At 47.8% G+C, this 25,327-nt stretch overlaps 5 protein-coding genes across 7 annotated transcripts; 2 read left to right on the top strand and 3 right to left on the bottom strand.

The window, feature by feature from the left end:
* The first annotated feature begins 512 nt into the window (after positions 1-512).
* On the top strand, positions 513-5,843 carry LOC112880187 (DIS3-like exonuclease 2). Of its 2 annotated transcripts, XR_003226270.1 has the most exons (7): positions 758-1,159; positions 1,249-1,302; positions 1,391-1,456; positions 2,455-4,665; positions 4,756-4,827; positions 4,912-5,390; positions 5,526-5,843. XR_003226270.1 is itself a non-coding variant. In XM_025944755.1 (6 exons), the coding sequence occupies exons 1-6, from the start codon at positions 758-760 to the stop codon at positions 5,311-5,313; spliced, it is 3,207 nt and encodes a 1,068-aa protein (XP_025800540.1). In that variant the 5' UTR covers positions 513-757; the 3' UTR covers positions 5,314-5,840. The 2 variants fall into 2 exon arrangements, 1 of the variants encoding a protein (XP_025800540.1); XM_025944755.1 differs by having other exon boundaries at positions 513-1,159; positions 4,912-5,840.
* A 504-nt stretch (positions 5,844-6,347) lies between these two features.
* On the bottom strand, positions 6,348-10,037 carry LOC112880288 (oxidation resistance protein 1). 2 transcript variants are annotated; one of them, XM_025944870.1, is made up of 8 exons: positions 9,639-10,037; positions 8,336-8,859; positions 8,176-8,248; positions 7,842-7,922; positions 7,701-7,764; positions 7,449-7,536; positions 7,264-7,348; positions 6,348-7,004 (listed from the first exon to the last, which is right to left on the bottom strand). In XM_025944870.1, exons 1-8 carry the CDS (start codon positions 9,741-9,743, stop codon positions 6,921-6,923), a joined length of 1,104 nt encoding a protein of 367 aa, XP_025800655.1. In that variant the 5' UTR covers positions 9,744-10,037; the 3' UTR covers positions 6,348-6,920. The 2 variants fall into 2 exon arrangements, with proteins under 2 accessions (XP_025800655.1, XP_025800732.1); XM_025944947.1 differs by having other exon boundaries at positions 8,336-8,850.
* A 985-nt stretch (positions 10,038-11,022) lies between these two features.
* LOC112876935 (protein LNK1-like) lies at positions 11,023-13,271 on the bottom strand. Its single transcript, XM_025941116.1, has 6 exons — positions 13,204-13,271; positions 12,716-12,948; positions 12,466-12,616; positions 11,610-12,227; positions 11,388-11,506; positions 11,023-11,275 (listed from the first exon to the last, which is right to left on the bottom strand). Exons 2-6 carry the CDS (start codon positions 12,931-12,933, stop codon positions 11,155-11,157), a joined length of 1,227 nt encoding a protein of 408 aa, XP_025796901.1. The 5' UTR covers positions 12,934-12,948; positions 13,204-13,271; the 3' UTR covers positions 11,023-11,154.
* A 2,194-nt stretch (positions 13,272-15,465) lies between these two features.
* On the top strand, positions 15,466-18,664 carry LOC112878960 (annexin D7-like). The gene is made up of 5 exons (XM_025943244.1): positions 15,466-15,743; positions 15,820-15,965; positions 16,092-16,310; positions 17,397-17,609; positions 18,042-18,664. The coding sequence occupies exons 1-5, from the start codon at positions 15,668-15,670 to the stop codon at positions 18,330-18,332; spliced, it is 945 nt and encodes a 314-aa protein (XP_025799029.1). The 5' UTR covers positions 15,466-15,667; the 3' UTR covers positions 18,333-18,664.
* Positions 18,665-19,366: 702 nt separating this feature from the next.
* On the bottom strand, positions 19,367-20,317 carry LOC112876700. Its single transcript, XM_025940871.1, has one exon. It carries the CDS (start codon positions 20,228-20,230, stop codon positions 19,649-19,651), a length of 582 nt encoding a protein of 193 aa, XP_025796656.1. The 5' UTR covers positions 20,231-20,317; the 3' UTR covers positions 19,367-19,648.
* Between the last annotated feature and the right edge of the window lie 5,010 nt (positions 20,318-25,327).

The raw sequence follows: 25,327 nt of genomic DNA, 5'->3' as shown, positions 1-25,327 counted from the left end.
TTTTTCTTGTATCTCCGGAGCCAGGCTGCCGGCCAGCTTTTGCATCACGGAAGCCAGGCTAAGTAGGTGATGCAGATTTCCAAACAGATCGTTGTTGCACCCGACAGGTCCGGTTGGAGGGTGATGCGGGAAACCAATCACGCCCTTGCTATCTTACCTTCATCTAACGCGTTGCGAATCCCAGGTATTCAGGCAACCTGTCAGGTGCGCACGAGGATCAACAGGGAGCCTCCTGGGACAGTAGAGGCACGGTCGCATGGACGCCTGAAGCGCATGCCCATGGAGGCGAAAGCGACGGGTCCTTTCCTGCGAAAGGCGGAAAGCGAGGCAATAGTCGGCGCGCGCGCGACCCTACCCGCCGCCGACCAGCCTCTCCGTCCAGCTGCCGACCTCCCCCGCAAAACGGCCCAGGCGCCAACGCCAACACGTACTCCCCCCGACCGCAAGCCACAGCAATATACCAGAGCCGCCCTCGATTATACTACCGCCACCCCGCACCCGCTTCGAGAAGCAACATCTTTTACATATCTCCCTTCCCTTCACCCTCCTCGTCATCCTCCTCCCGGCCCTCCTTCCCTCTCTTCTATCCCTTCCTTCCAGTCCTCTCCCTCCTCCCCTCCCCGCCCCCGACACCTCGTTTTTTTTCCCCATCGGTGTCGACGAGGAGAGCGGAGGGCGCCCCTGCCAGATCTAGGGTTCCCTCGCCGCGCGTCCTTCGAGGAGAGGTAGAGAGACAGAGAGGGAGGGAGGCTGCGTCATGAGGGCCACCGGGGAGCACACAGCTGCGGTTTCCATCCCGGCCCCGCCGCCGACGCTCGCGGCCGAGGAAGCCGAGAAGGAGAAGAAGAAGAACCGCCGCCGCCCCGCGCGGCGCTCCAAGCAGGCAGGCGCGGCCCCCGTCGCCGTGCCGCAGGGCCCGCACGCGGACGCCGCGGCGGGGCCGAGGTCGGTCAGATCGATGCCGCCCATGCACGTGGGCGGCGGCGCCCGTGCCGACGCCGAGGCGGAGGCGCCCGCGGCGGGGACGAGCCAGTCCTGCCCCCTGCTGCCCACGCCGAGGCCCGCGGAGGCGCTCGATGCGAGGGCGGGCGGGGGAGCTCCCGGGAGGCGGCACTTCCAGCCTCACTGGCCTGAGCGGGCCGTGGAGGAGGCCGTCAAGGTAATTTGCTGGTGCCATGGGAGGTCTGGAGCTTCCTGGTTATGATTTTGCGTGAACTGACACACTGATTTGATGCCTTTGCTACGCAGAGAGGGCATGCGTTTGTGGGGAAGTTCCGGGTTAATGCACACAACCGAAATGAGGCAAGCACGGCTCCGTGGTCTGAGTACCAATATTGTGTACTGTTCCCTTGCAACTGTGCGGTAACATTTGAGTTCTGTGATTTTGCAGGCGTACTGCACGATTGATGGCATCCCGGTGGATATTCTCGTTACTGGGTTGGCGCAAAACCGAGCGGTATGTACTCCTCTGCATGCATGATGCACTAATACATACTCCTCTGCATGCATGATGCACTAATGATTGGGTGTATTGCAAAGGCGCCCCATAAGGCAATGTTAGTGGGTACCGGATAGTGCATATTGCAAAGGCGCCCCATAAGGCAATGCTAGTGGGTACTGGATAGTGCAAAGACAGGATCTCACGCTAAGCTTGTGTCTGTTAACTGGTTACCCTATCAGGAGGAATCAGAAACACATGCCAGATTTGGCACTAAATGTCATTTCAGGACAAAATTCAGTACGATGCTGTTGCCTTCTCCTTCATTTGATCTTGCATCACCAATTGTCAAGTTTTTGTTGTTCATAGAACTGGGCATCTCTATTTGTGCTGATAGTAACTCATGACTTCTACACATTAGGCACATAACATATGGCTACCTTGCTCCCTGCACAATAGAATGAAACATGCTAGACCTTTTTATGCTCTTAATGTGCTTTCATTCATGTTGAACTTAGTCAGGACAGCAACCAGCAACAAAATGGCATTCTCTTGGAATAACATGTGACCATCTTAATTTCTGAGTTCGTGGATTATACAGTAGTTTTTTTCTTTTGGAAATGATTCAAATAAAGCTGCATTACATGCTATTTGATAATTTTGTTGGGTTTTAAAGTGTTCTGTTGCAGATGTGGTGCTCTTTTTTACCCTTCCCTGCAGTTAATTTTATCTTTGGTATTGCGTGCAAGAGTTTTATCTGTTTCTTTACCAATGGTCCTAACAAGGTTATGCGACCTATAGAAACAACTAGTGCTATACATACTTTAGCGATATGTATATATATATGTCTCATCTTGATGTGTTGCCATAAGGTTTGTCTTGTAAGTGGTCGAGTTCTGCTCATTTGCAGTTCCTATAAAATTCTGCTCTCTTGCTGTGCCTATTCATCCATGCTTGGTGAATTTATGCATTTACAAGTTACAACATATCATGTTATCTCATGAACTACATTGCAGGTTGAAGGCGATCTTGTTGCTATCACACTGGATCCTGTTGTTCACTGGACTAGAATGAAAGGACCGAACGTTACATGTAACCCTGCGATAGGAGGGGATTCTGTGGTCCGCGAGAATGGTGAAACAAATGGGAATCATAGTCAGAAGAAAGGACAAGCAGATGCTGGCTGCAGGTTTGAAAATTGCAGTAATGGTGTACCTGGTTTGGGCAGGACGCATCTCCCTCACAAGAACAGTGGTTTTAGTCAAGCTGTTAAGTGTGAAAATGGGAATGCTACTGTCCTGGAAAGTAACGAGAGAGACTTGAATGATGGAAAGAGTGAGGCAGCAAGAGCATTACAAAGGATCTGCGCCATGATACACACTCACCCAGGCAGACGTCCTACTGGGAAAGTATTATCAGTCATGAAGAAGTCCCCACGCCGTGATGCCGTTGTAGGTTTCCTTGCTTCTTTTCCAGAGTTCCCTGATGGAGAGCAGCAGAAAAATCAGATGGGTGGAAAGAAGATGAACAACAGAGCACAATCGGCTGTTTCAGGCTTGATTTTTCTCTTGCCTACTGACCCCAAATTCCCCCAGATGGTTGTTAGTGTTAGCACTTTGCCAGATAGTGTCAGACAGAGCCTAAGAGAAGGTGATGCAGCGATAGAGAAGGAATTGGTCGCTGCACGACTGGATGAATGGAATGAGGAAAGTCTCTATCCCTATGCACGTGTTGTACGGTTCTTGGGAAAGGGTGGACATGTTAAAACGCACATGGATGCTATATTATTTGAGAATGCTATATCTGATACCGAGTTTTCCCCCGAGTCCTTGGCATGCCTTCCTGACAATTGTTGGAAGATTCCTCAGAAAGAACTTGAAGCAAGAAAAGATTTGAGGAAGGTCTTGACTTTTACAATAGACCCTCCTACTGCATCAGATCTTGATGATGCTATATCAATTGAGATACTCTCAGGAGGAACTGTCCGTATTGGGGTTCACATTGCAGATGTTTCTTACTTTGTCCATCCAGAGACTGCGTTAGATGCTGAAGCTCAAAGTCGATCTACTAGTGTTTACACCTTGAAACGTAAAATATCAATGTTGCCTTCAAGACTTTCAGAAGAACTGGTTTCGCTTAATCCAGGTGTAGACAGGCTTGCCTTTTCAATCATTTGGGATATTGACCCTCATGGGAACATAGTAAGTCGTTGGATTGGTCGAAGCATCATCTTTTCTTGCTGCAAGCTGTCATATGATCTTGTGCAAGATTTGATTTGTAGTGACGCCAGTCAGTCTAGATCTGCTGTTTCTTCTCTTCAAGTGCATGGTATATTTGAACGAGATGATGTTATCAAGTCCCTTAGAGGCCTTTATGAGGTCTCAAAAAATCTGAAAGAAATTAGGTTCAAGAGTGGAGCTCTTTCTCTTGACACTGCAAAGCTTATGATCTTGTTTGATGAAGATGGGGCTCCATGTGACAGCTATCGCTATGTTAGGAATAATGCATGCTTCATAGTTGAGGAGCTTATGTTGTTGGCAAATATGTCAGCTGCAGAAGTTATATCTAATGCTTTCCCTGATTGTGCCTTACTTCGTAGGCACCCTGAACCTAATTTGAGGAAGTTCAGAGAGTTTGAGGCATTTTGTGCTAAGAATGGTTTTGAGTTGGATGCTTCATCATCTGGTCAACTTCACCTTTCACTTTCCAGGGTAAAGGAAAAATTGCAAGATGATCCTGTTCTCTTTGATATTCTCATGTTTTATGCTTCAAAGCAAATGCAGTCAGCAGAATACTTCTGCACAGGGGACCTGATAAGCAAGAAAGATGATTGGGCACATTATGCTCTGTCTGTCCCTTTATATACACACTTCACTTCACCGCTTCGAAGATATCCTGATATTATTGTTCACAGGACTCTGAATGCGGTAATTGAGGCTGAGCAAGTGTATATGAAGCAAAAAAAATCTTCCACAGGGCAGAATGGACTCAAAGCATCTTGTGAATTGATGGATAGATGTTTTACAGGCCTCCAATTTAGTAGGGATGCTGCTGAATCTGAAGAAGGGAAAAAAGCACTTTCTGCTGCAGCCAAGAAATTTAGGGTTCCTTCCTCTGAAAATCTCGGGGAGGTTGCTGAACACTGTAATGAAAGAAAGTGGGCTGGTCGTCGTGCAGAAGAAGCTGGACAGAAGCTCTATATGTGGGCTCTGATAAAGAACAAAGAGGTAAAAACTGGTGCACCACCATTTCCAGCTCTCCAACAAGTTTATTTTTCTGTAAGCTTTATTTTGAAATGCTGCTTTTTTATTTTGCAGATTGTGGTCTGCAATGCTAGAGTTCTGGGTCTAGGACCAAGATTCATGTCAGTTTATGTGCCGAAGCTTGCGGTATGAATTTTCGCTAATCCTAATCTAAAAGTAACACCTGCTTCATTTTCTTTTTCACCACCTTAATGTGGTTTTATGATGCAGATGGAACGAAGGATATATTATGATGAAGTCGAGGGCCTAACTGTTGAGTGGTTGGAAGCCACTGGAACGCTAGTGCTTGATGCATGCAGGAACAAGCCTGCTCAAAGGAGGGGAACTCAGATGAAGAGCAGGCCAATTGAGGAAGTCGCGATGGTGGTGAACCCTTCAGAGACGATGTTGTCTGAAGAAGATGAGGAATCAGGAGCAACAGAAGCTGGCGGCTGCACTGCCAAGTCTGTTTTGTTGAGTGGCGACGCAGTGAAAGCTCCAGACGCTCCAGCCGTTCTGCCCCTGGTGATACATTACCTGAGTGACATCCCTGTGGTTCTTCATGCAACTGGTGGTGACAATTGTGCGGTGGACATTGGAGTAAGACTGTACATGGCGTCATACTTCAAGTGATAGGACACATCACATCAAGACGGAATAATTGGCCAATTTTAACAGTTTCTCAGTTGAACAAAAGTAATAAAATGACGGTAGGCAAATTCCAGACTTAGTTCTGTAGATATTTTATTCATGTATAGTTAATTAGCTACCTTTCCAGCTCAAAAAAAAAAATCCTACCCTTATCTGTGCTTTGCCACCTATGACATTTGAGAGTTTGCCCGCAGAGTCAAGTGGCTGCCGTTTTTATTCTCAGGCTGCTTGATGAGGTACCAGACTGGTGGAAGAGTGAGTGAGTCTACACTAGTGATGGACTATTTTCTTAGTCTCTAATGATTTTGTTCTAGCTTGTGAAACCACCTGAAGTATTTTTTTTACTGGTGGGGTTCACTCAGATGTTGGATCTGTTGCATTGTTACTTCGGACAATAAAGGTCTCTTAGTGACTGCTCGTGGATGTCATTTGTGTTATTCATTTGTTTCATGAGGACAAGACAATACATACTGCAGTGCCTCTAAATGAATTTGTGGTCTTGTTATTTATTCCATGCAGTTGCAGTCAGATTATGCGGATAACTCAGAAATGATGTAGAACTTGTCCCTTTGGTGCAGAGGCTACAGAAATGTTCTCTTTCTGGATAAGGAAATTTTATTATATCAGATATTCGATCACACTGCTTGAATTGATCTAAAATGATTATGCAGCGTCTCTACTGCATAGCCATTTTATTATATTAGATATTCGGCCATACTGCTTTGACGGTGGCGCAACCACTCTTAGATTTATGCTAGCTTTGTAGTCTGCACTTGAATTCATCTAAATGACCATGCGGTGTCTGTACTGAGCGGAGAAGCGGAGCTTTCACAGCTTGCGGGCCTAGCAACTAGAAGTTCAGAAAGGCATATATATGCATATTCTACCAAAGTTGTACTCATCGTGTAGGAAGTGATGAAAGACGTGGGAAGAGATCTGCCTGTGGACATCGTCCCTACGATCCAACCAATCAGGAGAGAATCAATAGACTCCTTTTCAAGAGTGATTCATCCTTCCCGAACGCAGCATACAGCTTCCCGTTATACTGCACCCCCAGAACTACCTTTTCTTCAGGCCTTTCAACCAATCAATACAACCTCGTGGGGCATTTCAGAGTATCCATTCATTCGATACTCATCTGCTTCTAGTTCAACTTTCTGTAATCGAATCCGAGCTTTTTCGAGTTGTTCAAGGGTCCCTCTATGCAATTCTTCCGCTCGCCAGCTGATTGATAGCAGCCAGATATCCGCCTTCTCGTGCTCCCCCTCCGGCGGTCATCACCAAGACCTAACGAACAAACTAGACGCCTGTCTCATGACTAACCCTGTGAAGCCTGACCTGCCTGTGACAATTTACCTAAAAATGGTAGCACTGGAACAACAACCAGCAACGTCCATGTTTCGCCAAGTGGCAGCATGAAAAATTACAAGTATTTACAAATCTGAGAAAACCGGCTTGAGAAAAGCAAGTCCAGTACTCCTACTTTGCACTGCGCACTAAAGAAGAAAAAAAATGCTCGCAACTCACGGAGTCTACTGAAAACTGTACAGATGTGTAGCATGTCTATGATTGGGAATTCCAACTGGCGGTCACCATCGACAAATTCCGGGTTTCTCAGTCCGGCAGAGCGTGAGCATCTCCTCATACTTGGAAGGGTAGACGAAGCCCCACAGCTGCATTAGACAGAGAACCACATGAAGCTCTTATTGCAGAATCATGTCGACATTGACACAGATGCTCTTAATGGACTTACACAACTCTTTCAGTTTATTGATTAAGCTTGAAAGCTAAGAGTCTAATTTCTTGAGTTCATCATTTCAGCTACAGTTGCATGTTGCTACATTCAACATGAAGCTAGTTGGTCATAAGGATATATAGTTATGTTCATCAGGATGCAATACAGAGAGCACAGTGCTTCACTATTTTAAATACCTCAACATCTTTCACTGAGAAGTCTGGGGAATGCGATAAACACTCGTTGTTAAAAGTCTCTGAATTTGAACTTGAACCAGTTAAACTGCAAAGAGAAATGCAGAAAAGAAAGTTGAGGCTACGAGGGAAATTAACAATGACTCAAATACTAGTTGTAAATGTCATGAATAGGAGAGAGAGATTACAGGTCTCCATCTAGATAGAGTGCGAAATGACCTCCTCCTCCCAGAGCCAAATAGTCAGTGGAGCACACGGTGAAATAGTTATTTGCACCTGCAGTAGGCAAATTTTTAATAGCTTACAATCATGAGGCGACATAAGGAATGAAAGAAGAAAATGTTCTCAATATCTTGAGAGCACGGAAATAACAAAAAAAAATATTTCACCATATTTTGATGTTATCTTGCAAACCAGAAAATGAATATACTGAAAATTACCAGTCGGACGATATATAACAGGGCGGTCATATAAATTAGTGAAAACAAAGCAATTATTGGTCCCCTGCAAGATTAATTTGAAAAATATTCAGTACAAGGAAAATATGTAGCAAACAGTTTACCAGAGTGCAGAGGCAAAACCTGATACTTCTTTGAACTGGATGGCTGCAATGGAGCCTCAACTAAACCACCAAAAACTGTGCCTTTCTTATCCCCCACTACCTGTAAGATCAGAAGGTGAAGAATGAAAAGTTAGCAATTAGTAACTCTGAGATTATATTACGGAGACCTATAAATTCCACATCATCTGTGTAACTACTTATGGGGTGAAATGAGATCTATCACTTTAACATTTAAAATTTTGAAACAGTCAATAACTATAAGGTGTGAGGTGAAATAGGCTGCCCTCTCAAGTAATGGTGAAAAATCATCATAAACAGGACAGCATCAAGCTACTTAGGAAACATTAACATACCAAAAGTGAGAAACCAGGGCAAAGCATGCTCCTTCTATATAAAGTAGATAAAGATATGCCATGCCTCCATGTGCTGCACAATCGTGAACATAAACATTAGATGGCAGTGGGCACACATGATCAGAAGTCAGAACATATCAGAATAAGGAACATTTTAAACCTGTATAGCAAGACCCAGTTCCTTCCCTGGGCAAGAACAGGGAGAGAGGTATAGAGAATTGATTGCATCATTTCTGACAAAAGAACAGATGGTTCCGACATAGTTGGCAAACTACTGACGGAAGCAACTTCCTTTGATTCCTCAATCTCCAAAACAGGTACAACTGGTTCAGTATGATTTACTGTCTCCCTGTCAATTTTAGGCTCTGCAGTAGCTTGTTTAAAACCACCAATCCTAGCCGCCTTGGTAATAATTTTTCCAATGGAGTGCTTCCCTCTACTTATCAGACCTGACCTTCCCTTGCTTCCCTTCCCCATGGGTGTTAAAGTTGGGTAACTCATGTCCACATTTTGTTCAGGAAGTATCTCCATTGAATCGTTATTATTAGAGCTAGATGATGACAAAAAGGAGATCAAGAATGCTCTAAAGGAAGATGTGTCAGGGCCATCAAGGCTGTCAGAGTTGTGCTCAGAATCTTTACCATCCTCAAAATTTTCTTGCACTTCATCAACCTCCTGCAAAAACTGAAATATAAACTTTCCAGAAGGTGGGATGATGACTGAAAAAACTGAAATGATTAGTGCTATTACTAACTGGAACCAAACATATATGCAGAAATCATCTTTGAAATTTGGCGGAAGTACAACATAAAAGGCAAAGGATCAAGCACTGGAAAGCTTCCAAAATATCACTTGATTAGATTTAGCATTGCAGCTACCAGTCAACCACATCCTAAAAACACTAACCTAACAGCATTCAACACCAACAGTGGGTATAACTCAGATTCCATCAGAACTTTCCAGCATGAGATGTGATCATGTGAACACAGGAAATGCTACATTGAAGAAATCAAACTAAACCTAAATTCGGTGTGCATTCTGAATGTCGTAGACACCCGAACCAACAGACTAAATTATTTCAGGAACACATAAATTGCCCGACCCAGGGAAGAGACAGACTGTCTTGGAGCTCCGAACTCTGAATAAACTCATCCCCAAAGAGGCAAAAGCTTCGCGTGAGCTAAACAAGCGCGCTGGCCAAGCTAGCAACAGTTCCCACCAACTAACGCAGGTCCTAATTAGCAGCACGCGGCAGCGAACATCCCTAAAACCCCCCAGGAATCGCAAATCAACCCGTACGATAGCACGGCCCCAGCTGCGAAATCGCTCCAATCAGACGGATGCCGCAGCCGGACTCGACCAATCGCGCGAATCGGGAGCGCGAGCGGGGAACCCGAATTCAAAACCGGACCGGAATCGCCTGCACGAGAGAGAGGGGACGGGAGCGGGATCCGGGTTCTCACGGGGAGGTGGGAGGTCTCGCGCTCGGAGACGGGGTTGAGGATGACGGTGGTGAGGTCGGACACGAAGTGCGCCGCCTTGCTGCCCAGGGACGGCAGGTACCCCATGGACCCTCCCCCCTCCTCGCGCCACGGCAAACGCCCACGCGCCACGCGCTCCGCGGCTGCTAAAATTGGGAGGCGCTCGTCCGGCCCTCGCGCTCCGGGAGCCGCTCGGACGGGTCGGGGGCTGCTGCTCGGCTGAGGCGAATGGCGTCGCCGGCGGAGCGGCGGAGTGGCTTCGAGCCGATTTGGACTCGTTCGGTGGTGGGTCTCGATTGGATATTTGGGTTCCCTTTTTTCAGTTGCGTCGTGGCGTTTGTCCGCGGCGGTTAAGCGGGTAGCGACGCCGGGAGCAGGGCACCGTGCGCGGGCAGGGGCGGGGGCTTGCGGGGGAGGCGACATATAGAAGCCGGGCCTCCGTGACCGGCCCCACCTGTCAGTGACTGGTCTGCACTCCCGAGTATTCGTGCTGGTTCGATCAGTTCAAATCCATAGGCAGTAGATCTGACCGCTTCTCCTCCATCCGAAACGCTCGAGTGTTCCTTTTTTCTTTTTAGGGGTTATCCGAAGCTCTGAGTTGGGCAGAGACCAGAGAGCTTGAAAATTCGCAAGCTCGGGGCTTGGTTTCGTCAGAGCGAAGCAACGCTAGCTCTGACGTGAATTCCTCAAGCTGCAACCTTGCGTCCTTGCTAGAATGCTAGCTGGTTGTTCGACATTGCTCGAGCATTTCCAGGAGGTTTCAAACTTTTCATCCTTTGAGAGGCCCGATTGGAGCCTGTGCTCTCTCGGTGACTTTTGTTCCCTGTCTCGACAGGCTGATGCATGCCACTGAATTGAGAGAGCCCAGGTGCTCTTGCTTTCAACATAAGTCAGGGTAGTGCAATACTACTACGTTCTGTCCGGAAACATAACATTAAATTGAAGTGTCCCAATATCTAAGTCTCACTCAAATGCAACAGACGGAGCGAAAATGCGAAATGCAATACACTTTGTTTACTACAATGAGGCAATGAGCATTTAGCCCAATCTCCAAACAATACACGTTGCTCGACCGTTTCCAGCCCTACATGGTAAAACATGCTTTGGTTGGGGATGCAAGTGGATACCCAATGATAAATATTTTATGGATCAGCTAAATAATTACGATGGCATGCCATTCTAATTTATTTCTTCTCTAAATTAATTACTCACAATGTCATCCTAGTTCCTTTTATATTTTTAGGTCGATCTAATGATCCAAAATAAATATAACTTGCATCTCTACTGGTGGTGCAGCACTATATATAATATTTTATAGTGCGACGGAAAGATGTTAGGTCGGTCTGACATGGCACTCAATACTGCCGTGCCAGGAACCATACTGCATCATCATCAGATATTCAGGTGTCACATAGTTCAGTGTTTCAGAATAGGATGCAAATGGATTACAATTCTTGCACTGCTGCAAAGAGGCAACTCGGGTCTCTTCTGGAGGAGACTATGCCACACGGTGCGGCTGGGCAGCCTTCCTGTAAGAGGGTTTCTTCAGAAGCAGATGTGCTACTGACTGATCCATGGGGTTCGTCTGCGTTTCGGTCCATCCGTTACCCGATCTGAACCTGCGAGACATGACACTACAGATACATTCAGGGACTCCAAGGTGAATCAGTAACTCTGCGGGTTTTCTATACATCAGAGCATGCCCCCCGATCTGAGTCGCAAAATGCGCACCTCTTTGAGCCTGACGATCCCACCCCTCCACTTGAACCGGCAGCACAATGCCTTTGTTCGACGCCGTTGGCCAACCGGTATAAGGCATCCCTTATGCGTCCTTTGGTTGCCAGATCCAGCTGCAAGACACACAAAAGGATCCAAAGTGCAAGTCCTAGTCATCACACGAAGGAATGGAAGAACGATTACGAGACACTATGCCAGTTACTGTGGATCACCAACCTGATTCATGCCCTCCTGAAGCTTATGGAAGCCAAGTTCCTTCACCGGCACGGCTTCCAGAACCACTGCCGAGCTAGGCTGCCCACGCAACCCTGCAGAAGCGATCTCCTTCGCGCAGAGCTGTGACTCTGCACAGTTCAGAGCATGACTGCCCGCAAGCTCTTCAGGGAACCGATGCTTCTGTGCCGAAGTGGCGTCGCTCGTCGGCAGTCCAGGCTTCTCATACGTTGCCAGCGGAGGGAAGTACATGTCCAGTGGGTTTCCAGCCATCTCCTCGAGGATCATATCAGGAGCCCCGCTGAATGGATCCTGCGGCTTCTTCGAAGGACGAGGGATGTGGGCAGCAACGGAGTCTGGCCCTGAGAAAGTTGATGAAGCTACCGTTTCACCGCTGCACATGCTGCTAGATGCCGTCGAGGCTTGCATTTCCTGACTTGGGCAAAGAATAGCCTCTAGTCCCTCGCAGCAACCTATTTGGTTTCCGAGCTCTATATTATCAAAGCGGACGAGGAGTTCAGCATCAGAAATGCCGGAAGAGGAGCTGCCACGTGCAGCACAATTCAGAGGCGTATCACTTGCTCCATTCCTGGACTGTTGCTTGGTTTTTGTCGGATTTGTCTGCAGAAGGTGGAAGGGAAAAAAATTTAAAATGTTTCTCAATGGAACCTAATTTTTGTTTCATGAAGATATGGTCAGGACTGGTGATATGCTGCGTATTGAAGAGGGCCAGATCTTGACTCTTGGCGAGATAAGACTTAAGAGAAGCTACACCCGGTAGGAAGTCCTTTGCATTGCATCATATGACCTTCAAAATGGGGAGAGAAAAAACAAATCAGGAGAAACAATCTGCAAGTACCTTGAGAACGGTGTTCTCATCTCGAGCAATGGAGAAATCGACACCGTCGAAGTAGCTGCTTGGTACAAGCCGAGCTTCTGGTGAGAAATTTGAGGACCATAGTGTGTCCTCAAAATAACTGCTCCCTATCTCAAACGTGGGATCGAAATTTCTTCAGAAAAAGGAAAGGAAAAGAAACGTTGAGTCATCACAGAGCGGTGAAGTTGCTGATGGTTAAAGTCACGTGCTAAAAGATTGCAAGGGGGTTAACCTCGGGCTTGGCTCGAAATCGTCTAAGCTGGCCAGCTCCGGCCAGTCGGAGTCGAACATGTTGTCTTTTTTCCTCTTGTTCTTGCGGTCATCTTGTGTTGGGACAGACTTGCCTTCAGAGCTGCGGATGCCAAGGCATCCTTCAGCACCGAGCACGCCGTGGCCTTGAAGCAGCGTACTGTGGTCGCTGATCAGGGGGAACTCATCCATCGTGTTCATGGCGATGCTTGAAACCTGCAACGATAAAGCAAAGTAACATCTTAGATGAAGGAAGGAAATGAAAATGGTAACATACAGTTGGATTCGACAGAGAGGCACTTGTTTCTGTAGAACACCTTGTCTATTTACTACTATCCGAGCAGTTCGCATGAACATCTTTCCATGATCCAATTCATTTTCTTCTTAGATCATCACCAACAGAGGTTTTCTTTAAAAAAAAGCAAATAACAATAGGAAGGAGATCAGCAAGCCAAAGAGCCGGCGCGATACCTGCTGTCGAACTCGCGATGCTCGCTGTCGCAGCGGCGTGATCGAGACAGCGTGCGTGCGCGGAGTTCGGCGACCCCGGGCGTGGAACTTGAAAGCCCGACGGCACAGTGAGGCATAAATAGGAGCAGCTGGCGCCGGTCGCCGAACCGTTCGGTGGACGGGGAGTTAGGCGCGTGCCCAAGTGCCGGCCGGAACGCTTGTCTAGACTCTAGACGCACACGGCAGGTGACGACGAGGAGGGGTGGACTCTTCTGCCCCCGTCGTCCGAGAATGGCCGTTCGGCAGGTCCTCCGCCGCGCCCCGACACCGAAGGGACGCGCGCGCGGGGCGCCAGAAGCGGCAGGGGGACGGGGGAGCCGCCCGGTTCCGGCATGTGGGTCGACAGCGACGCGTGAGCGTGGCCCCCGGGGGGGCTAACGTGCTCGGCATCGCGGCAGGTTTCCCCACGTACGGCGGCCACTCGCGCTAGGCCGGCCGAACTGGCGCGGTGCCGCCCGAGCCTTTCGCGGGAACGGCAAGCGGACAGCCAAGGTGGTGTGAAGCGAGGCCGGTGACGCGCGAGATGGCGTTTCCGTTTCACATGGCGATTGGGCGGCTCGATCGATCGGGGGCCGGGGGGCGGTGCGCTACAGCCACAGCTCGGACAGGGAGGAGAAGGGACGTACGCGCATGGGCGGCGTGTCAATCTGCTCGCCACTCGCTTGCTAGCGCGGGTGCGGTCATGTGACTGCTGGCAAGGGCTCCGTGATCTTTTTGGTTCCGATCGAGCGAAGGGACTTGGCGTATCAAAATGACCGAACGCACGCGTTCGTCTTCTCTGAAACACACAAGTCGGAAACAGTGACGTGGACGTGACGAGCCGACGACATTTCACCTCCAGATTCTGAGTACGTGTACAGCATAACAGCAGGGTGATGTTTTTTGTGGCAACGTCCGCGTCGATCAGAAGCGGGCAGCTGTTCTTGTGTGTCCAACTCTACGTACGCATGCAACGAGAACGAGCACGGGACCGGATCGAATGGTAGCAAGCCATGCGTGCATGCCGTCGCCGCCGTGACGTACATGCCCATTGCCCAGAAGAGAGCTGCGCGCGATGCCAGAGCCGTGTCGGGGAGAGTCTCGAGCGTAGCGCTGGCCGTTCAGCGCAAAGGATCGGAGGACACCGTGGCGCCAGCAGGAAAATGAAAAAGAAAAACTCGAACGGGCACAGCGGTCCCACCATATTTTATTAAGAGAAAGCAACCAGCTTTCGAGAAAATCTTCAAATCTAACCGCGCTAGTGGGGGATATTTTAAATCCAATCTGAAATTTATTTCCATGAAAAGTTGGATCCAGAATACAGGAGTGCTACTTAGATGCACGTAACCGATTCAACTGGAGACCCATTCGGGAGGCAGCAGGAAAATACATGGGCATTTGAACTCTCTTTGGGAAGCCCATAGATGGGACCGCCGCACCGGACGCCTGGCTGCCGCGCAGACACATCGAGAGAGAGCTGTGAGTCTGTGACGTGTGGGTTTTCGGCCGGCCATAATTGTACGCCTTTTAGCCCTGCCTAACTCCTGCTCGAATTGGCAGCTAGGAGTTAGTCATGTAGACGAGCCATGACTTGTTAGAACAGGTTTGTATTTTGGTTTTTGGTGGCTGCAGCTGTCAACCAGCCTAAAGAGATGGCCTAGATACCAGCCTCTTTTAATCTACCTGCTGCTGTGCCCGGCACCAGCTCTCCCCGGAGGAGAATGCTGGTAGTGGCATTCGGCGAGAGTTAAAAAAAGAAAAAGTTTCCAACCAAAACTCACCACGCTCTGACGATGGAACGGCAATCCGGACGAGAAAGCTATTGCCGGCCCAACAAAATGTTACAACGGTGGATCGGGCTGGACGCGTGGCCCAATATCGAACAGGCACACAAGTAGCCGCAACTAATCCACGAGCAACTTTTATATGCAATGATATGAGTCGCGTCCCTGACGCGGGTCGCTCTGTCCTCATCGATCAAGATGTTGCAACTGGTTCCTGGCTTTCTGCTCATCGCTGTGCCTCTTTGTGCTCAAAGTCACGTACCATCAACATCACCGAGCGCCCGGATCCAGAGTTCCAGACGCCGTCGTGGCCACCACAATCATGGAGAGCCACGGAGACCCTCCCCGCGGGTCCCGATCCGAACGCGGAACGCCACCCACTCCACCGTCAGGTCGCTCCATGCGCCGGAACCCTGTTGGCGCGCGCCGTGCCGCCGTTGTCCGGACGGACAGGCACACCCGATCGATCAGGCGCGGCACCCTCCGCGAACCCCTCCCCTCCCCACAAAACCCCCCCTCGCCTCTGTGTCTCCCGCGCGCACCGCGGCACCGGCATCCGCGCTGCTACACGTTCCATTCCCCCACCCATTCCCATCCCAGATCTCCACCGACGCAGCACAGGGATCCAGAGAGCGGAGCTCGCGGCAACCCGAACCGACGCAATGGCGACGCTCACCGTCCCCGCCTCCGTCCCGCCCGTCGCCGAGGACTGCGAGCAGCTGCACAAGGCCTTCGAAGGTCCCGCTCGCCCCCGCGCCCTCGCTCGCCGCACGAGACCACGGCTGACGCGCGTCTGTGCTTCGATCGGTCGCAGGTTGGGGCACCAACGAGAAGCTCATCATCTCCGTCCTGGCCCACCGCGACGCCGCGCACCGCCGCGCGATCCGCCGCGCCTACGCCGAGAAGTACGGCAAGGAGCTGCTCCGCGCCCTCGGCGACGAGATCCACGGCAAGTTCGAGGTATTCTACTAGCTGATCGATCGATCCGTGGGCCGATCGCGGATAGGACCCTGACTGATGCTAATTAATTACGTGGGGGATTGATTCGCTGATTGATTGATTGGCCTGTGGCCCCTGAATGCCCAGAGGGCGGTGATCCTGTGGACGCTGGACCCGGCGGAGAGGGATGCGGTGCTGGCGAGCGAGGAGGCTAAGAAGTGGCACCCCGGCGGCCGCGCGCTGGTGGAGATCGCGTGCGCGCGCACGCCTGCGCAGCTCTTCGCGGCCAGGCAAGCGTACCACGACCGCTTCAAGCGCTCCCTCGAGGAGGACGTCGCCGCACACGTCACCGGCGACTTCCGCAAGGTGAAGGCTCCGGATCTTATCACCATCTGGTGTTTGCTTATTGTGTAGAAACCGTATCTGAGCTTTTTATATAGAGACCGTGATAAGATCAAACTTATATTATATACAGAACGCATATGTGCTTGTCTATGTCTATCTGAAAGTTAGATAGATCAGTCAATGCATTGCTTGTCATGTCTGTCTTGAAAATGATGTCCTGTTTCCGGTTCAGAGTCTACAGACTCTTCATGGTCATACCTCTGACAAGTCTAGTGCATATTGTGCATTATGAAGGAAAGTCATTTCTCACGCTGAGATGTTACGGATCTGATGATCCTGCCAGTTCATTTAACCAGTCATACTGTGCATATTGTGAAAATCATTTCTCATGCTGAGATGTTACGGGTCTGATGATCCTGCTGGTTCATTAACCAGTCATACCGTGCATACTGCTTAGTTTTCTGAACCATGGCAGGTTTTGCCGTGCCAAAATGAGATACTGATTATCCATCATGTTAACTTACTAAAACATGATCGAAATTTAATTAGATCCATTGGACCAGTTAATGGTTGCCCAACATTTACTTCAATGTTTGTAACTGGATCTTGATTTGCTTTTAGATATTCAGCTGGTGATACCTTCATCATTCATTGATACAATAGTTGTAAAATATATTGCACTATGATATTATTTGTTTTTTGCAGAAACTCTTTACGCTTTTGGTTCCATGACTAGTCTAGTGCTCACTGTGCATCCTGAAGATGAGATGTTACAAATCTGACGATTCTGTTGGTACATTTAGCTTTTCTTTCATGTGTGTGTTTTCTGGACTTTGATATGACCGTTTAGAAGCATGAGTACAATATTAGATGATCCCTCAGTTTTCAAAAAAAGATATTAGATGATCTCAATTGAGAAGTGGCTGCTATCTGTCAAAATGATGCCCTGAAAATTTGATTATTTGGTGGTTGTCAACATGTCACTCTTCGATTAAGCTTGATGTATTTTCCGGTCTTAGTATACTGATTGAGATCATTCCTATTTTGAGTAAATTAGAGCTGAAAGTTGGGAAAATGGAGTTCTAAATAATTGTTGCTTCGTTTCAGCTTTTGGTGCCTCTTGTAAGTGCATACCGCTATGATGGCCCAGAGGTGAACACTTCGTTGGCTCATTCTGAAGCCAAAATACTTCATGAGAATATTCATAAGAAGGCTTACAGTGATGAGGAGGTCATCAGGATTCTCACCACACGGAGCAAAGCTCAGCTACTTGCAACATTCAATAGCTACAAGGATCAGTTCGATCATCCAATCAACAAGGTAAATAACAATAAGTGTGTTCTTGTTAGTACACTTACGTTTTCCGTTCAATTTATGAAGGCATACACCACACACAAAACGTTTGTATGGTTTACCTAGGCCCCTCCTTTTGTGATCGATTTTTTTACTACAGCTCGTTTGAGCTGCATATATGGTATTAACATGGTCAAGTAATCAGTCAACTAGGTGAAAAAAGAATTACCACTTATACAACTTTGGCTCATACATCAACAGTCTCTGTTGTTTGCCCTGCATTCACCCTTATACAACTTTGGTTCACTCATCAACAGTCTGTTGTTTGCCCTGCATTCACCTATTTCTGCAAGATTCAAGTGCTTGTAGATTGCTAGAAGAGGAGAAACTGTTTACTGTTTTTTTTAGTGTGAGATTGTTCAGTTGCTCATAATGTTTTTTGGTGCTCATTTCTAACAGGATCTGAAAGCTGATCCCAAGGATGAGTTCCTTGCGACGCTGCGGGCGATCATCCGTTGCTTCACTTGCCCTGACAGATACTTCGAGAAAGTTCTTCGACTGGCTCTTGGAGGCATGGGCACAGATGAAGATGATCTCACCAGGGTCATAGCTACTCGCGCCGAGGTCGACCTGAAGCTGATAAAGGAGGCCTACCAGAAGAGGAACAGCGTTCCGCTGGAGCGTGCAGTTGCTAAAGATACAACCAGAGACTACGAGGATATTCTCCTCGCGCTCCTAGGAGCAGAGTGAGGAGGCGTGCCTCAGCACCATCTCATGTGTTCCTCCTTGTCTGATGGGAACATGAAACTGCATAAAAGTGCTGAACGCATAGTTGTGTTTCTGAACAATAATAAGTTTGTGACCTAGCCTGCATATATAGCAGTGCTCGTTAAATAAAAGATGTTTTCTCGACGGGCTTGCTACTATTTAGCTGCAATCAACACTTGGGCGCTTGCGGGTTTGAACTTTGAAGCGCATGGCTGAGTTGATCCCTTCATATGTAGCCTTTGTACAGTTTGGTTTGGCTAGAGGCTGCGTCTAAAGCCTGAAATTGGAATGGGCCTGTGCCAGTTCTTTTTTTTTATTATTGTGAATTGTGATTGCCCATTCCTGATGGCTAGACAAGATGAAACAAACCGGATGTTAATTGTTCAGTAACTCTGACCTTAGGGACAAGTCTTTTTTATCCTTTTCTTTTCTGGTTATTTAGAACAGTCATAACCAGCCAGGTGCATGCATCATTCAGCTCTCATGCTAGCTTGGATCTGATGGCGCATTCAACTCATGCCGAAATCCAGGTGATGACGAGAGAAACATTCAGAGGTGCGTGACATGCTCAACCTAGCCTGTCAGGTGCCATGACCAAGACTCACTACAGTACAAAATGTTGCGTGCGTGACACGTAGAGGTTCACATCAAGAGATCGCACGAAGGTGGCAACCTGAGTGCCCGTCACTTGTTGCGCAAACCGTCTATTCGGGCTCTTGCACGTGCTCCTCTTATTGGGATGACTTCGGGCGCGCGGTACATTTGGGTAGCTTCGTCAGACTGCTTGTAGTACATGAAATTAATTGTCTGCCGCCTTCCTAGGAAGGTCCAGTCGTCCACGCGTCAGCGACTGCGACTGCCGCATTTGTCATCTTTCGTTTATACTAGTACTAGACTGCATCGCTTAACAAGCAAAAACAAGAGGGATTGAACCCCTTGCAAAACAGCTAGGAGCCTCTGTACGCACTTCGCGAACCTTCCTTTATCATTTAAAACAAAAACCTCATAATAAAGAATTGGATGCAAATGGTCACAACGCTTTCCATTGTCTAAAAGAAAACACTGTGTGATTACAAAAGTCAACGAAGCCAATCCAGAGTATGGTGATTTGCTTACATGAGCATGATTAACGCATACCTTTTGAAAACAATAAGCAGTGCTGCCATCATGTTACACATGGGAGCACAGAACAACATGCGCAGAACACATGAGCGCAAGGAAATTAATGACCAGCCAGGTTACCATCCTTGAACGATCCATTAATCTAGCCGGCCGGCCAAAGAGGACCCAACGAGTGCTTAGTACTCGATGGACAGATCTCCCCAGGAGGTGTCGAACTCCGGCGACCCGAGGTCCGTCAGCCCGTCGAAGTCGAACACGCCCAGCGGCGGCGCCATCGCAGGCAGCGGGGCCGGAGCGTCGGGGCTGCTGCTGCCGACGCCGCCGGCAGTACTATTGTTGGTCGCCTCCGAACCGCCGTGCCCATGCCGATCGCTACCGGAGCATCCCTGTCCCGCGCCGCCGCCGCCGGCGGCGAAGGGGCTGGCCGCGTGCACCCTGCGCGGCAGCGGGCGGAAGATGGCGGCTGCCGGGAAGCCGGTGAGCTCCTGCACCATGGCCCGGAAGTTGTCGACGTCGGTGGCCACCACGGTGGTCGACGACCGGCGCGACGACGACGGCCGCGACCGCGACGACCCGTGCTTCTTGTTCTTCCCGCGCCGCGGCTGCAAGGCGGCCGCGGCCGGGGGTACTGCTTGCTTGCCGGGCTGATGGTGAGCCGCGAGCTGGAGCGAGCGGCGCGCGGCGCACGGCTGGTAGCCCGTGTTGGCGAGCGCGGTGCGCGCCGCCGCCGCTGTGTGGTCCTGCTCGCACGAGTACATCGATGCGAGACTGCGAGCGCTCTTGTCAGCGTGGGGCGAAATGGTGCGGTGTAGAGTCGCGCCAGGCGTTTGATGCGTATATATAAAACCGGGTGTGTTTGGATCTGGATCGTGTGTACACCATTGGCTGCAAGCTATAGCATGTCCAACGGATCTCCGTTCCCCAGTCCAACTATTATATTGAAAAAATTTATATAAAATTTATGCTCCAGCAGATCTCTTTTATCTTCTTTTTTCTAATAATTATTAGAAAAAACTAATAATTCACCTACCTCTTCCAAGATAAAGGGAGAGTTGAAGCTCTCCCAATACGGTAGTTGGTTTGGGATGAGATTATTAGAGAACTGCAAAAGCAACTCTTCCCTAATAACCATAAAAGAATTATAGAATTATTGGAACATCTCCATTAGATACTTATTGGAAAAAATTTATTAAAAAACCGCTGGAAATGCTCTCACCCAGTAATAGCCGATGCCGTTTCTTTCTTTGGGTGACCTAGCTGCTAGTTACCTCGAATCCTCGATCGCTCGTCAGACGGGTTACGCATGCACACTCACACTAATGATATTTTAGTACTTGATTCGCATCATAACCCGGTGTCGTGGTGGTTTTGACTTAGTGATCGACGGCACCTCTAGCCTTATGTGGATGTGTGTGCTTTTGGGGCACAGTATATTATTGTTATCTTTGGCCGCCCAAGTGAATGAGTCGGCCGGTACTGTAAATTAACAAGTGCATGCAGGTGAGCAGCACAGTGTAAATAAAGGTTAGTACGTAGCAGTGCTAATGAAGCCTCCGTACGTCCTAAGAGAAGAAGCTTCGGCCCTAAAGGACCAAGTCGCAAGAGCCAACCGGGCAGATCGGACGGTTGCGGAGCGTTGCGAAACGGCGCGACGAGCCTGCCTGTACGTGTGTACCGTGACCAGTTCGTCTCGGTTGGACGCATGCGTCAGGTCGTCGATGCAAGTTCTGCCGTTCGCTTTTCGGTCGAGTAGGACGGACTGGGGCTCCACAGCCATGTCAAAACTTGGGGGGCACTTCCAAGTGTCGTATCGTATCGGGAGTAGTAGCCTTGCCACCTGTGCTGATCTGCTGAAGCAACCGCCACAGCATGCACTGCCTGCGGGAGGACGACGGGTGCGAGCGCGACCGGTGCAGACGTTCGTACGTTCGTCAGCGACGACTTCTTCACGAGATGCACCTGGAAAATATGGGGTGTCAGCGTGCCACCGTGCGTGTAACTGGGGATAAGCATAGCCTAGACCTGCGCGCGCGCACCTGGAAAATATGGGGTGCGATTTCGGCAGCGGGGGTTGCGAGCTGGTGTGCAAAGTGCTTGCGGTTAGAAACGGGGGGCGGGAGAGGAAGTCGTGCACGTGCAGCGGGAGCGGCCCGCTTTCCTAGGAAGCGAGTGTTCGTGTACCTGGCGGGAGTGACGAGCGCTTTAGGCTTTGGCAGAGGTCCCAGAGCTAATTCTCTGCTGAATCCAGTAAGAGCTCTACCAAACAGTTTTTCAGAGAGAAGTGATTCTCTGCTGATTCTGTGGAGTGATTCTCTGTAATGAACTAAGAGGCTGGGAGCTGAAAAAAAGTAATTTCTCTTGATTCTGTGAAGTGATTCTCCATCCTGATTTTAAGAGTTTACGCTAGAGAATAAAAAAGAATCACCTTCAGCTACAGAATCACTTCTCTTAGAGAATCAGCTTCCACAGAGAATCAGAATCAGTTGGAGCTCTACCAAACTGATCCTTATGCTCCACTCTAAAACAGATGGAGACCCAAACTAAGATAAGAAGTTAGGAACAACCGTGGCCACGTTAGTCAGCGGGCGGCTAAGCACAGTTGTTTTTAACTAAGGTTCAGTGGTGAGATTCCAGTACGACCACATGGACTTGTGACGTCACGATCGATACGAGTACACACTATTGGGTGTTTGCTGTACTTCTGTCGCTATTGGCTTAGCCGACAAAAGTACAGGGAGAAGGAAAGAAGGAAAAGGAATTCCTCAAAGTGGGCCAGTTATTTGTGTTTTCTGGGCTTGAGGTTGTAGCACAAATTAAAGTGGGCCTGCTATTTGTGGACCGTGCAGGCCTCAAACAAGCTGCAAATTGGACGGCCCGGCTTCATACAGGTTAGAGACCTTTTGTGTGAGAGATCTCGATCGTTGACGATCCAAATTACGGCCACGGTTATGCATTACTTATGCTACAGATATGGATCCATCGCCTGACGACAATTAGCGGACCGGCGGGACTAAGACATGTTTGTATGAATGGGAGAGAGAAAGAGAAAGTGTAAAACTTTTGCTCTTTTGCACTTTTTTTTGCACTTTTGGATCCAAACACCCCAAAGTGCAAAAAGACAAATGCTACCATAATTTTGCTAATTATGGATTAATTAGGCTTAATAGATTCGTCTCGTCATTTAGTCCTCATCTATATAATTAGTTTTTTAATTAAACTATATTTAATACTTCTAATTAGCGTCCAAACATCTGATGTGACTGGAGCAAAAATTTTGCCATTTGCCTTTTTGCCATTTGGGGATGGATCCAAACATAGCCTAATTTCAGCTCGCGCGCGCGAGCGAGCCAGCACGTAAAATCAACCCATTAAAATTTTAACAGATATGTTCAGGTGTCAGGTGCATGATTCCTTTATCACTATCTTGAGGAACTGAGGAAGTGCTCTGCGCTCCCGCGTTTAGCTACAATGATTGATCCACATGCATGCCGCCATGCCGTTTTTTCTTTTTCTATCTTCCTGCTTTTTCAGCACTATACATGCTAACAATGGAGTATGAGAATAATTTTTATTTGTTCCTAGACATGATCCATGGATATTTTTTCTTATTTAGAATATTTTGCTCTAAATAATTAATTTATTCTTATGCGCAACACGCATATGCATGCAAAGAGGTTGTACTCTATCTTCTCTTTATTTTATTGTTTATTCATTTTCTTTCTAACTTTTTCTTATTATTTCTAATGCTTTAGTAAATATTTCTTCACTAGTATATAATCTGTCTTTCTTTTCTTCTTATTTATTCTTATTTTATTTCATATTTCTTTATTCTATAGACTAAGTGCATTTGTTTTAAAGATACTAATATTTGATATATTTTTTAATATAATTTCCCCATATTCCTTATCTAACGTGTTTTCTTTTATTCTTTAATTTTTATTCTATTCTTTTTATCTGTTCTTTCCATACCTATCCTCTTTTTTATATTTTTTATATTCTTCTCTTACTTCTTATTATTTAATTTATCCAATTATTCTTTGATACATAATATTTTGTTTTGTGTCCATAATATAATTGTTCGATGTGCATAATCTATTTGTTCGCTTTGTGGATACGAGATCCGGAGCCACGGGACTGCGCACTTGACATACATATTTTAAGATAAGGGATGGAATATGGCCTACACTCTACATCAATTGTAAATACTCGTACAGTAGTAGAACTAGTCAGAGCAGTAAGAAACTACCCAAAAAGTATTCGGGTGGGATTTCTAAGCTCGTATCCGGCTAGAATTTCCATGTAACTCTGTCCCCCCAAACTATATAAGGGCGGGCAGGAGCCCCCTCCAAACAGATCAACCAGATCAGCACCTAAGACAATACAAACCACCACATAGGACGTAGAATGTTACGCTCTCGGCGGTCTGAACCTGTCTAAACTTTGTGTTCCTTGCACCTTCGAGTTCCTGATCTCGGCGACACCTTACCTACAACTCACCACCTCGGGGGTATCTCTCGTTGGGCTTGGAGAAGTGGATTAAATTGTTCGGCCATATTAACTCATTTGTTCGTGATATTAATTTTCCATTAGCTTAGATAATCAAATGTTCGCTATATTTAATATTTTGTTCGTTGTACATTATTATTTATTAGTTATGTTTATTTTTTAAAAGATAATTATTTGTTCGTGTTGTTTAAATATTTGTTCTCAGTATCCAAAATTAATTAGTATTAAATAAAATACTTTTAAAAAATATCGTGCAAACATAATCAAGTGTGATTATAAGATAATGGTGCAACCTAGATTTAATTTGGATGATCGGTTCAATAGTTATAGCTTTTTTAGTTCCATGCACATGGGTAACGTCACTATTGTTATCTTCTTCTGTATGCATGCACAGATTCTCTCATATTTAATTGGCAACGTGCGCGCAAACAGTCTGATATGCAGTTGCAGTTGGGAATCGGTATCGAGCCTAATTGCAGCCCAATCAATCCCACGCTCGGTCCACCGGTGGAAAACAGTCCGCTTCAGGCATCACCTGAAGCGATGTATAATCGCATCCCAAATTAACCCACTTATTATTTTAGTTTGAAGCTCAACGCAATCTCTATTTTTACCAAACCTTTCACATATTATTTGAAAATCCATACAAATGGACCTCTCCAAAAGAAAACAAAGAAAACATACAAAGGAAATGGTGGATCAAAACCTTGCTACTGTACTAAACTGTAAACTTTGCCATTCCACCTCGGACAACATTCTGCAAACCCCACGTCACTACCGACCACGTTACCTACCATTGGCTGTTAATAGGGTATGGTTTATTTTTTTTTTCTCTAGGCGAGTTATATAAGAGTTTGTTCCCACGATATGATCTGAAAACAATAAGTTAGTAAGAAAGGCCAACTTCAAACAACATGTGACGTGTTGATGCATATCATGCTTGTTGCCGTGTTCTTTTCTTCTATAATTGCCTCCTCGCGTGGTCACAGATTGGTCACCTCATGCAGTCAAGACGTACAGGTCCAGCTACACCATTGTGCGGCCACCAGGCTGGGTGTACGTAGAACGTTCGTTGTACTGTACACAGCAGCTCGAGAGACACGGCGATTTGGATCCCCGAACCACCGTCTGGCGCCACCAAGAGCGACCCGGTATGGTCTTCCTTCCGTTCTCGAAGGTCGCCTGCAGGTATTGACGGGGACGGCACATCTGCATCCTGATTTGCTCGGAGATCGACGGCACGCTGCAAAGCCTGGTTCCCGAAACCGACACGGAGGTTGGGGCGCAGCCAGGCGCCAGTCAACCCTCGGCCCTGCAGCCTGCGTGCCTGCGTGGACGCTTGGCCACGG

The sequence above is a fragment of the Panicum hallii genome, chromosome 1 (assembly GCF_002211085.1).
Source record: "Panicum hallii strain FIL2 chromosome 1, PHallii_v3.1, whole genome shotgun sequence".
NCBI lineage: Eukaryota > Viridiplantae > Streptophyta > Magnoliopsida > Poales > Poaceae > Panicum > Panicum hallii.
The sequence above is the reverse complement of the archived record's forward strand: the minus strand, read 5'-3'. Positions and strand labels throughout refer to the sequence as shown.

Bases quoted from the DNA above. Each gene is read 5' to 3' on its own strand.
- LOC112876700 (XM_025940871.1), bottom strand. From the start codon at position 20,230: ATGTACTCGTGCGAGCAGGACCACACAGCGGCGGCGGCGCGCACCGCG.
- LOC112876935 (XM_025941116.1), bottom strand. From the start codon at position 12,933: ATGAACACGATGGATGAGTTCCCCCTGATCAGCGACCACAGTACGCTG. The intron at 12,617-12,715 runs GTTAACCCCCTT...CTTTTTCTGAAG, and splicing joins GATTTCGAGCCAAGCCCGAG to AAATTTCGATCCCACGTTTG. The intron at 11,507-11,609 runs GTTGGTGATCCA...TGTGTCTTGCAG, and splicing joins TTCAGGAGGGCATGAATCAG to CTGGATCTGGCAACCAAAGG.
- LOC112880288 (XM_025944870.1), bottom strand. From the start codon at position 9,743: ATGGGGTACCTGCCGTCCCTGGGCAGCAAGGCGGCGCACTTCGTGTCC. The intron at 8,860-9,638 runs GTGAGAACCCGG...TTTATATTTCAG, and splicing joins GCGAGACCTCCCACCTCCCC to TTTTTGCAGGAGGTTGATGA. The intron at 7,537-7,700 runs GTAATTTTCAGT...TGCCTACTGCAG, and splicing joins TGTTATATATCGTCCGACTG to GTGCAAATAACTATTTCACC.
- LOC112878960 (XM_025943244.1), top strand. From the start codon at position 15,668: ATGGCGACGCTCACCGTCCCCGCCTCCGTCCCGCCCGTCGCCGAGGAC. The intron at 15,744-15,819 runs GTCCCGCTCGCC...GATCGGTCGCAG, and splicing joins GCTGCACAAGGCCTTCGAAG to GTTGGGGCACCAACGAGAAG. The intron at 15,966-16,091 runs GTATTCTACTAG...CTGAATGCCCAG, and splicing joins AGATCCACGGCAAGTTCGAG to AGGGCGGTGATCCTGTGGAC.
- LOC112880187 (XM_025944755.1), top strand. From the start codon at position 758: ATGAGGGCCACCGGGGAGCACACAGCTGCGGTTTCCATCCCGGCCCCG. The intron at 4,666-4,755 runs GTAAAAACTGGT...TTTATTTTGCAG, and splicing joins CTCTGATAAAGAACAAAGAG to ATTGTGGTCTGCAATGCTAG. The intron at 4,828-4,911 runs GTATGAATTTTC...TTTATGATGCAG, and splicing joins TTTATGTGCCGAAGCTTGCG to ATGGAACGAAGGATATATTA.